The sequence below is a fragment of the Nansenia antarctica genome, assembly GCF_963989245.1.
Source record: "Nansenia antarctica genome assembly, chromosome: 4".
Taxonomy (NCBI): Eukaryota; Metazoa; Chordata; class Actinopteri; order Argentiniformes; family Microstomatidae; genus Nansenia; species Nansenia antarctica.
In genome coordinates, this window is record NC_137689.1 from 263,013 (window position 1) to 279,716 (window position 16,704).

The window sequence follows — 16,704 nt, forward strand, 5'->3', positions numbered from 1 at the left end:
GTAGTGTAGTATGATGTAGTATAGTATGATGTAGTATAGTATGATGTAGTGTAGTATGATGTAGTATAGTATGATGTAGTATAGTATGATGTAGTATAGTATGATGTAGTATAGTATGATGTAGTATAGTATGATGTAGTATAGTATGATGTAGTATAGTATGATGTAGTATAGTATGATGTAGTATAGTATAGTATGATGTAGTATAGTATGATGTAGTATAGTATGATGTAGTATAGTATGATGTAGTATAGTATGATGTAGTATAGTATAGTATGATGTAGTATAGTATGATGTAGTATAGTATGATGTAGTATAGTATGATGTAGTATAGTATGATGTAGTATAGTATGATGTAGTATAGTATGATGTAGTGTAGTATGATGTAAAAAAGTATGAAGTGAAAAAAATTGAAGAAAATAACATAATATACTATTTTATAATGTATTTCCTTATTATGATAGTTTGATAGTATGACATAGTATAGTATGATATATTGTTATCATACTATCATAATAAGCAAAAAAAATAATGAAGTGAAAAAAAGAACATAGTATACTATGTAGTAGTACACATCTACTATGTGACACACATTCATAATATGTCCATGTGCTTTTGTATTACAATAAATACAAAATGAAGTGAAAAAAAGAACATAGTATACTATGTTCTTTTTCCCCATTTTTTTCACTTCATTTTTTTTTCCTATTATTTCTCTTTATATCCTAGGTTTCCCTTTATATCCTAGGTATCCCTTTATATCCTAGGTTTCCCTTTATATCCTAGGTTTCTCTTTATATCCTAGGTTTCCCTCTATATCCTAGGTTTCCCTTTATATCCTAGGTTTCCCTTTATATCCTAGGTTTCTCTTTATATCCTAGGTTTCCCTTTTTATCCTAGGTTTCTCTTTATATCCTAGGTTTCTCTCTATATCCAGGGGTGCACATAACTTTTTGGGGCCAGTGCTCAGAGGAGCACCTAGGGATGCTGCTTGGTGCTCCCCGAGCTCACGAGTCACGACCCGTCCCACAGGATGGATAAAAAAGGGATACATGGATAACTTATATTAGCAAAACGACATTTATTCAAAAATAAGATGAACAAACAAATGATTGTGTGCAAAACAAAAGAAACAAATGAAAAATCAAATGACTGCTCTTTAAGCATGAAAGTCTGTCAGACTCCTTTAAACACAATGAAATCAACTGACATCTCTTTAAGCACTAACTGAATGTCTGTTCTTTAAATACAATGAAATCAACTGATATCTCCTTAAGCACTGCTCTGTTCTGTAAACACTGAAATCAACTTTCAACAAAAAGTTACAACCTAAGCATTTACTTATGCTACAAGCTTAATCATCATCATCACTGCTCTCTTGACTGTTGTTAATACTGTCCTCAATTTCAACCATGGTAGAGGATGTTGTAGGCTATCACTTTAAATAGCTCATTATTTTGATTGTTGCACAAAGTCTTTTTTTTTTCCTTCTAATATAATTCCCAACCATATTCCCTGGGTCAGGGGTCGAGGTGCGATAATGAAGCTGTAAAACAAACGTCTGAACGTTTGAAAGCTTCAGAGAAAAGAAACGTGAAGTGCCTTGGTGTTGTTTTTCCTTTTAGCGACGAGTCGTTCGGGACTGAATTTTCACGTGTCGGCGTGATAACCATGCGATGCGCGATACGCGGAATGAAAGTACAAGTTACGATACTTTCCGAATGTTTTCGTGAGGGGAGTCGCCGTGGTCGTCGTCGGTGGGTACATTGTGGTCATGAAAGGATATGGTATTGGTATTAACGGGCAGTCAGCAGTTAGCAGTAGGAGTTTTGAGGAAGTCAATTCCTCTCCCAGCGCTTCCAGCTGTTGGTGCGCAAGAGCGCGTTCATGCCGCTGATCCTCCGCGCAACATGCATTTTGGCGACGCATGCGCACTGGCGCACCAGTTATGTGCACCCCTGTCTATATCCTAGGTTTCTCTCTATCCTAGGTTTCCCTTTATATCCTAGGTTTCTCTCTATATCCTAGGTTTCTCTTTATATCCTAGGTTTCCCTTTATATCCTAGGCTTCTCTTTATATCCTAGGTTTCCCTTTATATCCTAGGCTTCTCTTTATATCCTAGGTTTCCCTCTATATCCTAGGTTTCTCTTTATATCCTAGGTTTCCCTTTATATCCTAAGAATCAACAGACAACAGAAGATGTTTTTCATTTATTGTTTATTTTCCTTAGAACACTGTTGAACATCCTTAGAACACTGTTGAGGAAACTGGAAGAGAAAAGAGATGTTCAGATGAGTTCGGCTGCAATAAACGGTCAAAGTTATAAAGTTATAAAGTTATAAAGTTATCATCTGCATTCAGGTGTTTTATAAAGTTATCTGCATTCAGGTGTTTAATAAAGTTATCTGCATTCAGGTGTTTAATAAAGTTATCTGCATTCAGGTGTTTAATAAAGTTATCTGCATTCAGGTGTTTTATAAAGTTATCTGCATTCAGGTGTTTTATAAAGTTATCTGCATTCAGGTGTTTTATAAAGTTATCTGCATTCAGGTGTTTTATAAAGTTATCTGCATTCAGGTGTTTAATAAAGTTATCTGCATTCAGGTGTTTTATAAAGTTATCTGCATTCAGGTGTTTTATAAAGTTATCTGCATTCAGGTGTTTTATAAAGTTATCTGCATTCAGGTGTTTTATAAAGTTATCTGCATTCAGGTGTTTTATAAAGTTATCTGCATTCAGGTGTTTTATAAAGTTATCTGCATTCAGGTGTTTTATAAATATAAATGTAGGTAGTTGAGAGGACCAGCTGTACTCACGCGCACTGCTGCTCAGACTGGAGGACATGTAGCTGCCCCCGAAGGAGCCACCGCCCAGCCCCAGCCCTCCTCCATAGCCTCCTCCTCCTCCTCCTCCGTAGCCTCCTCCTCCTCCTCCTCCTCCATAGCCTCCTCCTCCTCCTCCTCCTCCGTAGCCCAGACCTCCGCCCATGCCCAGGCCCAGGCCACTCCACAGCCCACCACCCGCGCCGCCACCACCAAAAGCAAGACCAGCCGCGCCTCCACCTCCTCCTCCTCCACTGGCTGACTTGGACATGTGAACAGTCACGCCTCCTCCAGACTTCAGTCTGAAACATCACAAATACAATTTATCAATATCACTTCAGTGTGGATCAATCACCACACAGGCGATGTGTAAGGTGACGCGTTCTAACGCTTTGGTCCTCATGTCGGGATCTGATGTAATCATCACACTTTTCTTTCTAAACATTTAAATACATTTCCGCGTTGTTGAAAATCAACGACACATCGCTAGTCAACTAGCACAGCTTGTTTTGTGAGCCTGCTAACAATGTAAAGTAGTGTTGTAGTTAACTAGGTAACAATGTAAAGTAGTGTTGTAGTTAACTAGGTAACAATGTAAAGTAGTGTAGTTAACTAGGTAACAATGTAAAGTAGTGTTGTAGTTAACTAGGTAACAATGTAAAGTAGTGTTCTAGTTAACTAGGTAACAATGTAAAGTAGTGTTCTAGTTAACTAGGTAACAATGTAAAGTAGTGTTCTAGTTAACTAGGTAACAATGTAAAGTAGTGTTGTAGTTAACTAGGTAACAATGTAAAGTAGTGTAGTTAACTAGGTAACAATGTAAAGTAGTGTTGTAGTTAACTAGGTAACAATGTAAAGTAGTGTTGTAGTTAACTAGGTAGCAGTGGGGATTACTCACCCAATCCATTGTGATGTTGCAGTATTTTGGCTTGACTAGCGAGTGTGTGTTGTGATTCTCAACAACGTTGAAACATAGTTCCATGTTTCAAAAGAAAAGTCAGAACATTTTGATTGGTTGCCGACATGCGGACCAAAACATTAGAAGGTGTCACATATATATATATACATAGACCATATTCACTTACCTGCTCTCCTCACTGTCTAGGAGCTTCTTGTATGCCGTGATCTCAACATCCAGGGACATCTTACTGGCCAGGAGCTCCTGGTATTCTTGACCATAGTGGGTTATTTGCTGTAGAAAGTGCAGAACACATTAACATCACTTTCACCATAAGAAGGAGCGCTGCTCTTTCAAAGTATATTTTGAAATCATCAGTAATTATTCTCCTTGTGTCAGTGTTCCTGTATCTGTCCAGGTGAGGGTCAGTGTTCCTGTACAGGTGAGGGTTAGGGGACACAGTCCTCACCTTTCTGATGTCATCAAGCTGCGACTTCAGCGTGAGCACCTGGTCCTGGTAGGTCTCTGTGTGTGAGCTGGACTGAGACTCCGCCTCCTCCACCTGAGACTCCAGCTGGACGTTCTGAAACAGACGAAACAGACGAAACAGATGAGACAGATGAGACAGACGAGACAGACGAAACAGATGAGACAGATGAGACATTCACAGCTATCATCTACACATCTATCACCTATCACCTACCATCTACCATCTATCATCTATCACCTATCACCTATCATCTATCATCTATCATCTATCACCTATCACCTATCATCTGTCATCTGTCATCTATCATCTACACAGATGTGGTCACTACAACTGGAGCGCTGTGACCCTGGCGACCCTACCAGAGTCTTCAGTCTGTCTATCTCTCTCTGCACCGAGTCGATCTGGAGTTTGTAGACGCGCAGCTCCTCTTTGGTCTGGGTCAGACTCTGGGCGCTGGGCTGGACGGTGATCGACATCATGGAGATCTGGTGGGACAAGAGAGGAGAGGAAGGTTCATGTCATCTTCATGTCTGGTCATGTGATCAATGTTTTAAAGAACAAGAGAGGCCGCCTGCCCTGTACCACCAAGTCTACTGCAATACCAGAAACATCCACTTGAGGGAGACACACACATATGAGTAGGATAGTCTGGCTGAGGCGTCAGGTACAGCAGGTCTGCAGACAGAGATAATGAAGAACTGACTTGAGACTCATGCAGGATGGACAGATGCATGCTGGGAGATGACCTACACTGTCCTGAACAGATGCATGCTGGGAGATGACCTACACTGTCCTGAACAGATGCATGCTGGGAGATGACCTACACTGTCCTGAACAGATGCATGCTGGGAGATGACCTACACTGTCCTGAACAGATGCATGCTGGGAGATGACCTACACTGTCCTGAACAGATGCATGCTGGGAGGCTGAACAGATGCATGCTGGGAGCCAAACCTACGCTGTCCTGAACAGATGCATGCTGGGAGCCAAACCTACGCTGTCCTGAACAGATGCATGCTGGGAGGTGACCTACGCTGTCCTGAACAGATGCATGCTGGGAGGCTGAACAGATGCATGCTGGGAGGCTGGACAGATGCATGCTGGGAGGCTGGACAGATGCATGCTGGGAGGCTGAACAGATGCATGCTGGGAGACCTACGCTGTCCTGGACGGAGGCCAGGTTGTCCTGCTTGCTGCGCTGGGCCAGCGCCTCGTAGTGCAGCTTGACGTCGGCCAGGGCGGAGGTCAGGTCCTGGGCCTGGGCCGTGTTGTCCACCGAGATGGAGAAGGCCGACCGCACGCTGCCGGTCACGATGTTCCTCACCTCCGTCACTTTCTGGAACCCAAACCACAGAGAGACAGGAAGTCCGTTACATGGTAAACAGACTGACTTACATAGCTCCTTATTCCAAAGCGCTTTACAACGGCCTCTCATTCACACATTCACACACACATTCACACACCGATGGCGACAAGCTACACGCCAAAAGGCGCTGGCCCGCTCATTGGGAGCAATTTGGGGTTCAGTGTCTTGCCCGAGGACACCTCGACATGTGGCCAGCCGTGGATCGAACCGCCGATCTGCCAACCTTGTGATCATTAGATGCCGGCTCTACCTCCTGAGACACAGCCTCTACCTCCTGAGACACAGCCTCTACCTCCTGAGACACAGCCTCTACCTCCTGAGACACAGCCTCTACCTCCTGAGACACAGCCTCTACCTCCTGAGACACAGCCTCTACCTCCTGAATGAACCATGTCTTTTATTTATTTATTTATGTATTTAATTTCCTGTCTCACAGACCCAAAGTAGCAATATAGTAAACAAATGTTCATAGCACCAAATATTTCCCTGTTTATATCAATATAGCTGTGTTGGTATGCTGGATGGCTCCTGAGTGACTCATAGCTCCTGTGATGTGAATTCCTAATGTCTGAACACACTTCTGGAACGTACACGACACTGTGTCATCTGGGTGGTTTTACTGAGAGAGAGAGAGAGAGAGAGAGAGAGAGAGAGAGAGAGAGAGAGAGAGAGAGAGAGAGAGAGGGAGAGAGAGAGAGAGAGACAGAGAGAGGGAGAGACAGAGAGAGAGACAGAGAGAGAGACACAGAGAGAGACAGAGAGAGAGAGAGAGAGACAGAGAGAGAGAGAGAGACAGAGAGAGAGAGACAGAGAGAGAGACAGAGAGATAGGGAGAGAGAGAGAGAGAGACAGAGAGAGAGACAGAGAGAGACAGAGAGAGAGACAGAGAGATAGGGAGAGAGAGAGAGAGAGACAGAGAGAGAGAGAGACAGAGAGAGAGAGAGAGAGAAGGAGAAAGAGAGAGAGAGAGACAGAGAGAGAGAGAGAGAGAGAAGGAGAAAGAGAGAGAGAGAGAGACAGAGAGAGAGAGAGAAGGAGAAAGAGAGAGAGAAGTAACGAGAGAAGAGAGTAGTGGGGCTTAGTGTTTGAGTGCAGGCTCTGGGCTTGTCTGAATCTCCATAATTGATGGGGAGACATTTTAATGCAACGCCTGGGCAGGGGCGCGGGGGGGAGGGGGGCAGGGGGGGGGCGCATCTCTGGAGGACTGGGAGAGAAATGCTTTTACTGATGGAGAACAGGAGCAGACATGGAACACTGCATATGTAGAACTCTAATAAAAATACATCTTCTAGATGAACCAAGGAAAGCTGTTTCAATGTTAACAGTGTTTTGCAAGAGAGTGTAAAATTGCTCCTCTGAATAATCTTACAGTAAAGAAGTTAGTATATAGTACACGTATATATATATATATATAGATATGTTATATAGTACTTACAGCATTATACACCTGCTTTGAGAGAGTGATCTGGTCTTCCAGTCCACCAATGGAGGTCTGGAGCTCAAAGATGTTCAGGTAGAGACTGTCCACTTCCTGTAGCGGGAGACAAGTCAGACCTTCATCTTTCTGTTCATCATCTTTCTGTTTCTCTCTTCTGATCATTTTATGGCTCAACACGTCGACCTCCTACCTCCTTTAACGTGGTCCAGTCCATCTCTAGTGACTTGGTCTGGGATGACTCCTCCTCGTACCTTTAACAGGGTCAACAGGGTCAACAGAGTCAACAGAGTCAACAGAGTCAACAAGTCAACAGAGTCAACAAGTCAACAGAGTCAACAAGTCAACAGAGTTAACAGAGTCAACAGAGTCAACAGTCAACAGGGTCAACAGGGTCAACAGAGTCGGTTTCACATCAACAACAGAAGACTCTCATACGTAGCCTTAATCTGTAGGAAGCAGCATATTGATGGATACAGTGTAGGTAAACGTCCACGTCTTGCTTGAGAAATGAGGAAGTTCTTCTTCTCAGCATTAAATCTATTGATTTGCTGACAGCACAAATTTACATTCTTCACAAAGTTGAGCTTTCCTCCTAAAATGTGCTGCAGATGATATAATAATATGACTCAACTGGCCATTAAACTGCTGAGAGACACGATGTTATGAAATACAACCCACTGTGCATTATCAATACAACCCACTACATTACCAATACAACCCACTGTACAGTATCAATACAACCCTGTACAGCTGTACAGTATCATGGGGTCACAGTTCACTGTTTTCGCAGATCACTGTAATCAGTGCATTGTAGGGTCACTTAACAGTTTTGTGGGCCACTATTTCCTGTGTTGTGGGGTCATCTGTTCTAGTCTACTAGACAACTCTAGACTCTGTTAGTCTCTGTTCACACCACCCACCTGGTCTGGACGTCATCGATGACGCCCTTGTAGTGGTCGATCTCTGCCAGGATGGCCTCCTTGGTGATGGCGAGGCCGCTGATCTGGGTCTTGTAGGCGCCGATGGCGGAGGTGAGCAGGATGGAGGCGCTGGCCGGGCCGCCCTGCTCCGGGTTGGTGAACATAGAGATCTTGGCCTTCAGCACGGCGTTCTGCTGGTCCAGGGAGCGCGCCTGGGGGACGAGAGACACATGAACACTGGCGGACTCTAGGGGGGGGGCAGGGGGGGCGACCGCCCCTCCTGGTGCCCCCACGGTTGAAAAACGTCTGTCTTAAGTGCCCTTTTGAGTGGCGAAAATGAGAGGACGTGCCCTATTGGTGCCCCTTCAATGGTCTAAACTTGACCATGTGCCCCCACAGTTGAAAAACGTCTCACTAAAGTGCCCTTTTGAATGGCAAAATTAGAGGATGTGCCCTATTGGCTGCCCTTCCAATGGTCTAAACTTGACCATGTGCACTGATGGGGTCTCATGTTGTGCAGTAGGTGCCCTTTTTTTCTTTTCGCCCCCCCTGCCCTTCAAACAGCCTGAGTCCACCACTGTACATGAATAATGAAATAAACCCACAGATTGATTTAGATTAGATTTCCACATGTGTGATGAGTTTATCCACTAAAGAGGGACTGACTCGATTAGTTTGATTGATTCTGAACATTGACATCCGTGCGTCGCTATCAGCCTCATCGGATCTTATTTTTGTGAGATTGAATTATATGCAAATTGTTTTCCTAGTTACATATAAGAGTGATTATATTAAACGGCGTTGACTGCCAACAGAAGCACTGCTATCAATCCCAAACAAGGACAATCTGATTCCACTTTCTCTATTGGGTTTTCGATTGAAGCTCAGCATAAATATAAATGATGTATGAACCAATCATCAATCAGACATCTGTATGAAACATCCTCACAGGTCAGAGGTCACGTCCTCTAGGGTGAACAGGAAGAGAGGTTGTTAATGTGCTTGTCCAAGCAGATACACAGACACTGGGTTAGATTCATTCCTTGGTTTAAGTAGAAGTACAAAAATGTTGTTTGTAAATGATCCCCCTAGCCACTAGCCTAGCCTAGCCTAGCCACTGCCCTGAATGGAGGTGTGTCGGCCCAGGTGAGTGTGATGTACAGGTGAGTGTGATGTACAGGTGAGTGTGATGTCATACCTTGTCGATGAAGGTGGCGAACTTGTCGTTCAGGACCTGCAGCTCCTCCTTCTCCTTCAGGCGGGTGACCTGCACGGTGTCCAGCGAGGGCAGCGAGGGGTCGATGCTGGGCACGGGGCTGACGCCCGCCTCCACGCTGGCCGCCGCGCCCAGGAAGGACGGGTTGAACCCGTAGCCTCCGATCTTGAAGCCGCGGCCGCCCAGGCGAGCCTTAAGAGGGGCGACACCCGCCCTGAACCCTGCCCTGCCCCCTCCTCCACCTCCACCTCCACCTCCACCTCCACCCATCCCCATGCCCATCCCCATCCCCATGCCCATCCCCATGCCCATGCCTGCCCCTCCCTTCATGCTGAGCCCCCCCCCACCGCCTCCCATCCCGAAGGATCTGGAGAGGGCCATCCCGGCCCCCCCTCCCCCTCCGCCTCCGCCGCTCCGGCCAGAGAACAGCCTGTTGCCGCCGTAGGTCGCCCCGAACCTCACCGCCCCCCCGCTGATCCTCAGGTTGGTCTCTGCCATGTCGGTCTGCAGCAGAAGCAGGTTCAGAGTCTCTGTGTGGCGGCTCAGAGAGCAGACCGGCTTATATACAGAGTCTCAGGGGGGCACAGCCTCCCAGGCTGCCTATCAGCTGGGTGGGGGGGGTGGTGGGGGCCGCCCACGTCAATGCAGAGAGAAGAAGGGGCTGACAGGCAGGCCAGCGTCTCCCCCACGGGCATGCCGCTCTCCCTGACAGGCGCACGGCTCCCCCTGACAGGCCTGGTGTGATACCCCTGCCCCCGCCCCCCCCTGCCCCCAGGCTACCAGGCGCTGAAGCCTGTTACCAAAAGCTTTGCCTCCCTCAGCTGCCACTGGGACTGCACTGGTGGGATGTGTGTCGTGGTTACCATGGCACCACGCGACCGCTGCTTTGTCACCTCGGCTGGCTCCTCTGCTTAGGTCATTAAACCGCCTGGCAGAGACTGATTTCCATTTTATCTACCAGTGTCGAGCTACGAAGCGTTTTAAGAGATTGTAGCGTCTCGCTGACAGCTTGGCTCATAAATCATTCCCCATGCTTCGCCAGTGAAGGGCAGGTGAATATTCTATCACTCCCTGGCCCTCAGGACCAGCAGCAGGGCTCTGACAGGAGGCATATGGTATGCAACGTGCTGAAACAGAAGGAGATTGAGATGGGATTTGTGGATTTGTGGATTTGTTCTTGTAGCATTGGGTCGGGTTCAGTTCGAGGTCCCTTTCCCTTTCTGATCCACTGAGTTCTCATTGGCCTGATACTGTACATATGCCAATCTGTGGTGCAAAATAAGGAGCTTTATTTCTGTATTCTATTACTCCAGTTCCCATACGGAACCTTGTCTTGCAAATGCATCACAAAGAGTAAATACTGGAGCTTCATTTGTCCTTCCCACCAATGTGAAGCTAGTTCTAGTTCTGGGCTGGTGCTAGTGAACCTACAGTACCACTTTCCCATTCAATTGAATAATAATAATAATAATAATATAATTATTAGTTATAATCCCGGGTCTAGCCCCTGAGGTAAGTTCCAGACCAGCCAGGTGTTGGTGCCACTTTGGAACCAGTTTTCCTGGCTGAGAGCTGTTGTCGAAATGCGAAGAAAAGGAGATCAGGAACCTCAAGATGCCTTGGTGGAACAGGGGTGGAAGAGGGGTGGTCGTCCCCGAACCCTAACCCTAGCCCCTGGGAGACGTACAGGAGAAGGCAGCATTTGAGGGTATTGTATACAAATTGGTTTCGCCATAGAGAAATTACAACATTTTGAACATCATTAATAATAATTTAAAATGGGCTGGTAGGCCAAGGGAGACTTCTACACTGGACGACCGAAAAATACTCACCAGAATTAAGAAACCCCCAAAACAACAACTGTCCCACAGACCAGGAACTCTCTCCAAGAGGTAGAACTACTGTCTCACAGACCAGGAACTCTCTCCAGGAGGTAGAACTACTGTCCCACAGACCAGGAACTCTCTCCAAGAGGTAGAACTACTGTCCCACAGACCAGGAACTCTCTCCAGGAGGTAGAACAACTGTCCCACAGCTCAGGAACTCTCTCCAAGAGGTAGAACAACTGTCCCACAGACCAGGAACTCTCTCCAAGAGGTAGAACTACTGTCCCACAGACCAGGAACTCTCACCAGGAGGGAGGAGGTGTCAGTGACCCTCCTCAGAATAGCCCCCCAGCTGAACTACAGAGGATCACTGCAAGGTGCAAACCGCTAGTTATCCTCAGACAGGGTCAGGGTTACGGGTTAGGGTCAGGTGACAGTTGGCTAACAGCTGCAGAGGTCTGGAAAGAGGTCTTATAGACAGATCAGACAAATATTATCAACACCAGAGTGACCAGAGGAGGGCAAGGAAGATCATGGCAGACCCCTTCCACCCCGGCCACGGCCTCCTCACCCTGCTTCCCTCTGGAAGAAGGTTGCGGCTGCCTAAGGCACTGAAGGCCCGCCACAGGCTCAGTTTCTACCCCTCAGCCGCCAGGCTGATAAATGACTCTGGCTTCCCCCTCCCCCCGCCCCCAAGTCTGCCCAGGACTGAATATGCACTGGACTCTGGACTCTGCACTACCCTATGTAAAAACTCTGCACTGCACTTTATACCGCACTATCCAATGCACTGTTGTCTGTCCTGTGTTGTTGTTGTTGTGTTGTCCTGTTTTTTGACACGTGAAAAAAGTATAAACGCACTTACTGTAATGACGAAGCAAATTCCTATATGTGTAATGCATAATGGCAATAAACGTTATCTGAATCTGAATCTGAATATTATCAATAGCAGAGTGATATTATCAACACCAGAGTGATATTATCAACACCAGAGTGATATTATCAACACCAGAGTGATATTATCAATAGCAGAGTGATATTATCAATAGCAGAGTGATAATTTATTATTATCAATAGCAGAGTGATTGCCTGTGGAAGGTTTGGAGAAGAAGGGAGGTACAGATTTACAGCAGCCCAGCTGGTGAAACATTGTTTGGGCATGTAAAGCTGCCAGGAGAACTGCCTGGATGGATGATGAACTGCTGACGGCAGCAGAATCTGAAGTAACAGAAACATCTTCTCTGCTGGAGGACAGAGAGACAGTGTACCCCCAGGGCACCCCTGGTTTCAATGTCTGTTACAATTCATCTCCAAGTGACTGAAAGCAAACCTGAACACTAAATGCTTCAAAGTTAAACATGACACCTTTCTGCTAATTTTAAAGCAAGGTTTCTTTTTATTTAATAGTTTTTAAACGATAAAAAAGGAAAAGGGCCCTGTGCAAAGAAGTGCGAGAAGATGATTACTAAGGCCCAGACCAAGGTGATTTACTTGTTAGGGCTTCAATGAGTCAGGTGAATATAATTCCAAGGTTGAACTATAGTATACTCTGAAGTAACTCCATGCCTTCTAAAGTATCAGACTGCAGTGGCTGTTGTGTCAAAAAAACGTTTTGTCCACAACCAAAGAAGGTATGTTGAGAAAAAAGGGTGAAGCATTTGTAGAGAAGAACACCTTGCCAACTGTTAAGCATGGAGGTGGATCCATTATGCTTTGGGGTTGTGTAGCAGCTGGGGGCACAGGCAATATTGTGCGGGTGGAAGGAAGAATGGATTCCACCAAATATCAAGACATTCTAGAGGCTAATGTTCGAAGGTCAGTCCAGAAATTGAAGTTGAAGAGAGGTTAGGTATTCCAGCAAGACAATGACTCGAAGCATACCTCAAAAGTACCTCCAGGAAAGACGGATGAAGGTTTTGAAATGGCCATCTCAGTCCCCAGACTTGATTATTATTGAAAATCTGTGGAGAGATCTCAAACATGCCGTGCATGCAAGAAGGCCGAAGAATATTTCTGAGCTAGAGGTGTTCTGCCTGGAAGAATGGGGGAAAATTCCAAAAACAAGAATTGAAAGACTCTTAGCTGGCTACAGGAAGTGTTTGCAAGCTGTTATACAGTAGATGCCCACGGAGGAGTTACAAAGTACTAGCTGACAGGGTTCCCAAACTTTTGCTCAAGGCCTTTTTCCTTGTTTTATTATTTTGAAACTGTAAAAAGCCCACATTCTTTGCACCCCACTGTATGTATGTATATATATGTATGTATGTATGTATGTATGTATGTATGTATGTATGTATGTATGTATATATTGTATATGTATATGGATGTATGGATGTATGTATATACTGTATATATGTAATGTATGTATGTATGTATGTATGTATGTATGTATATATATATATATATTTACAAGCAGATGCCTCCAAACTCATTGGATGGCGCTCCATCATACAGTATAACCAGTTAACTGGAACCTACGGCCGTAGCAACTAAGGAGTGTTTCTGTGTTTCTGGGCCAAAAAGGAGAAAGTTCTTGACTGGTCTTCAGTCTTCAGATTTAAATCCAGTTGAACATTTAATTTCCTGATGATAAGATTTTAGACAAAAAGACCTAAAAACAAACAACATAATAAGATGGCTGCAGTACAGGCCTGGCAGAGCATATCTCCAGTGTCTGGTGCGGTCAATGGGCAGTTATTGATAACTCAATGGACAGTTATTTTTTTTTTATATTTTTTTTTCTTCAGATTTTTATCCCTTTTTCAACCAATTTGGTATCCAATTGAACCCAACCTAGCATCCAATTATCCCCTGCCTATTGCGTAGGATCCGCCGCACGACCCCGTGGCCGGCAGCCCCAGAGGAGATCGCCAGGCAGACTAGCTGACTGGCTCCTCGAGCCCAGCACCGTTATTCCGGCATCCCGGGGGCGCTGTTGCGCGACGGATCCTTGTCCGGAAATAGTCCTATACCGCCCTCTGGAGCGGCCGCTCAATATGCCGCTCCCTGTGTGCTCCCTGTGTGTCTGGCGAGACCGGGATTCGATCCCAGTCCCCGGTGGGCAGCTTGCACTAGTGGCTAGTGCTTAGACCGCTACGCCACCGCGGGGCTCTCAATGGACAGTTATTGATAACTCAATGGACAGTTATCGATAACTCAATGGGCAGTTATCGATAACTCAATGGGAAGTTATTGCATGCAAAGGATTGCCAACTAAATACTAAACATAAGTGGCCAATTTGGACATTATGTGAATCTATCCCATTACTTACCCAGGGTACTGTATATCTGTCCCATTACTTACCCAGGGTCAGGGTTGTATAACTGTCCCATTACTTACCCAGGGTCAGGGTTAGGGTTAGGGTTGTATATGGAATGGAATGGTCTTTATTTGTCATTGATATAGTACAGGTACCAAACAACGAAATTTGGGAGGGGGGGCTCCCCTGGTGCTAGGAAAGAAAAAACTAAAAACAAGAAGGGAAAAGAGCTGGTTTACATAAATAAAGGCTATGTACACTATCGACTATACTATACTATACAAATAAAACACTGTGCTGTACTCTATGCTATGCTATACCTATTCTAACATTTCCTATTCTCTGCAACCTTATGTACCCGAGGGTTGTCATATTGCACATAGTGTTATTGCACATTCATTTAAAGTGTCGCAGTTTGCAGGTTTGAAATGTTCACAGTTGTGTTTCAGTGTTGCACTTGATTTCAATCTAGTAGCTGCCATCAAATTGTCTAGATTGTCCAGGGCCTAGAACCTAGGTCTTTGCTGTGTTCAGGGCCTGAATGGCCCTGGGGTAGAAGCTGAGCTTCAGTCTGTTTGTCCTTGCGAACATGGTCCTGAAACGCCTGTCCGAGGGCAGCCGAGCAAAGTGTTCGTACCCAGGGTGGGATGGGTCTCTGGAGATCTTGGAGGCCTTCCTGAGGCAGCGTGTGTTGTACAGCTCTTCCAGAGAGGGGAGGGGGGCGCCGGTGATCTTCTGGGCCGATCTCACGACTCTCTGTAGCGCATTCCTCTCTGCGGCTGTGCAGCTGGAGAACCACACGCAGATGCAGTAGGTCAGGATGCTCTCCACTGTGCAGCGGTAGAAGGTCACAAGCAGCTCCTGTCTGATGTGTTTTTTCCTGAGGACTCTCAGGAAGTAGAGCCGCTGTTGTGCCTTCTTGATGATGGCTGCTGTGTTGGTCTTCCAGGACAGGTCATCCCGCATGTGCATCCCCAGGAATCGGAGGGTTGAGACTCTCTCCACGCTCTCTCCGTCGATGAGCAGGGGCTGGACCTCAGATTTTTTCCTCCTGAAGTCCACGATGATTTCCTGGGTCTTTGACTGGTTCAGCAGCAGGTTGTTAACCTTGCACAGCTTGCCCAGCTGCTCCACCTCATCCCTGTACGCCACCTCGTCCCCCCCCGAGATGCAGCCCACCACGGTGGTGTCGTCTGCAAACTTTACGATGGAGTTGCTGGGGTGGACGGGGGTGAAGTCGTAGGTGTAGAGGTTGTAGAGGATGGGGCTTAGCACGCAGCCCTGGGGGGACCCAGTGCTGAGTCTGAGGGCTGTGGAGGTGTGGGAGCCCACCCGCACCCTCTGGGGGCGGTCAGACAGGAAGTCCCATTACTTACCCAGGGTTAGGGTTGTATAACTGTCCCATTACTTACCCAGGGTCAGGGTTGTATAACTGTCCCATTACTTACCCAGGGTCAGGGTTGTATATCTGTCCCATTACTTACCCAGGGTCAGGGTCAGGGTTGTATATCTGTCCCATTACTTACCCAGGGTCAGGGTTGTATATCTGTCCCATTACTTACCCAGGGTTAGGGTTGTATATCTGTCCCATTACTTACCCAGGGTCAGGGTTGTATATCTGTCCCATTACTTATCCAGGGTCAGGGTTGTATATCTGTCCCATTACTTATCCAGGGTCAGGGTTGTATAACTGTCCCATTACTTACCCAGGGTCAGGGTTGTATATCTGTCCCATTACTTACCCAGAGTCAGGGTTGTATAACTGTCCCATTACTTACCCAGGGTCAGGGTTGTATAACTGTCCCATTACTTACCCAGGGTTAGGGTTGTATATCTGTCCCATTACTTACCCAGGGTCAGGGTTGTATATCTGTCCCATTACTTACCCAGGGTTAGGGTTGTATATCTGTCCCATTACTTACCCAGGGTTAGGGTTGTATAACTGTCCCATTACTTACCCAGGGTCAGGGTCAGGGTTGTATATCTGTCCCATTACTTACCCAGGGTCAGGGTTAGGGTTGTATAACTGTCCCATTACTTATCCAGGGTCAGGGTTGTATAACTGTCCCATTACTTACCCAGGGTTAGGGTTGTATATCTGTCCCATTACTTACCCAGGGTTAGGGTTGTATAACTGTCCCATTACTTACCCAGGGTCAGGGTTGTATATCTGTCCCATTACTTACCCAGGGTCAGGGTTGTATATCTGTCCCATTACTTACCCAGGGTCAGGGTTGTATATCTGTCCCATTACTTACCCAGGGTCAGGGTCAGGGTTGTATATCTGTCCCATTACTTACCCAGGGTCAGGGTTGTATATCTGTCCCATTACTTACCCAGGGTTAGGGTTGTATAACTGTCCCATTACTTACCCAGGGTCAGGGTTGTATAACTGTCCCATTACTTACCAGGGTCAGGGTTGTATAACTGTCCCATTACTTACCCAGAGTCAGGGTTGTATATCTG

At 46.1% G+C, this 16,704-nt stretch overlaps 1 protein-coding gene across 1 annotated transcript; it reads right to left on the reverse strand.

The window, feature by feature from the left end:
- Positions 1–2,248: 2,248 nt before the first annotated feature.
- LOC308154836 (thread biopolymer filament subunit alpha) lies at positions 2,249–9,650 on the reverse strand (the record flags this gene model as incomplete). The annotated part of the gene is made up of 10 exons (XM_080528054.1): positions 2,249–2,256; positions 2,818–3,125; positions 3,909–4,015; positions 4,191–4,304; positions 4,571–4,696; positions 5,372–5,548; positions 7,014–7,109; positions 7,207–7,267; positions 7,937–8,148; positions 9,135–9,650. The coding sequence occupies 10 exons, from the start codon at positions 9,648–9,650 to the stop codon at positions 2,249–2,251; spliced, it is 1,725 nt and encodes a 574-aa protein (XP_080384180.1).
- Positions 9,651–16,704: the final 7,054 nt, after the last annotated feature.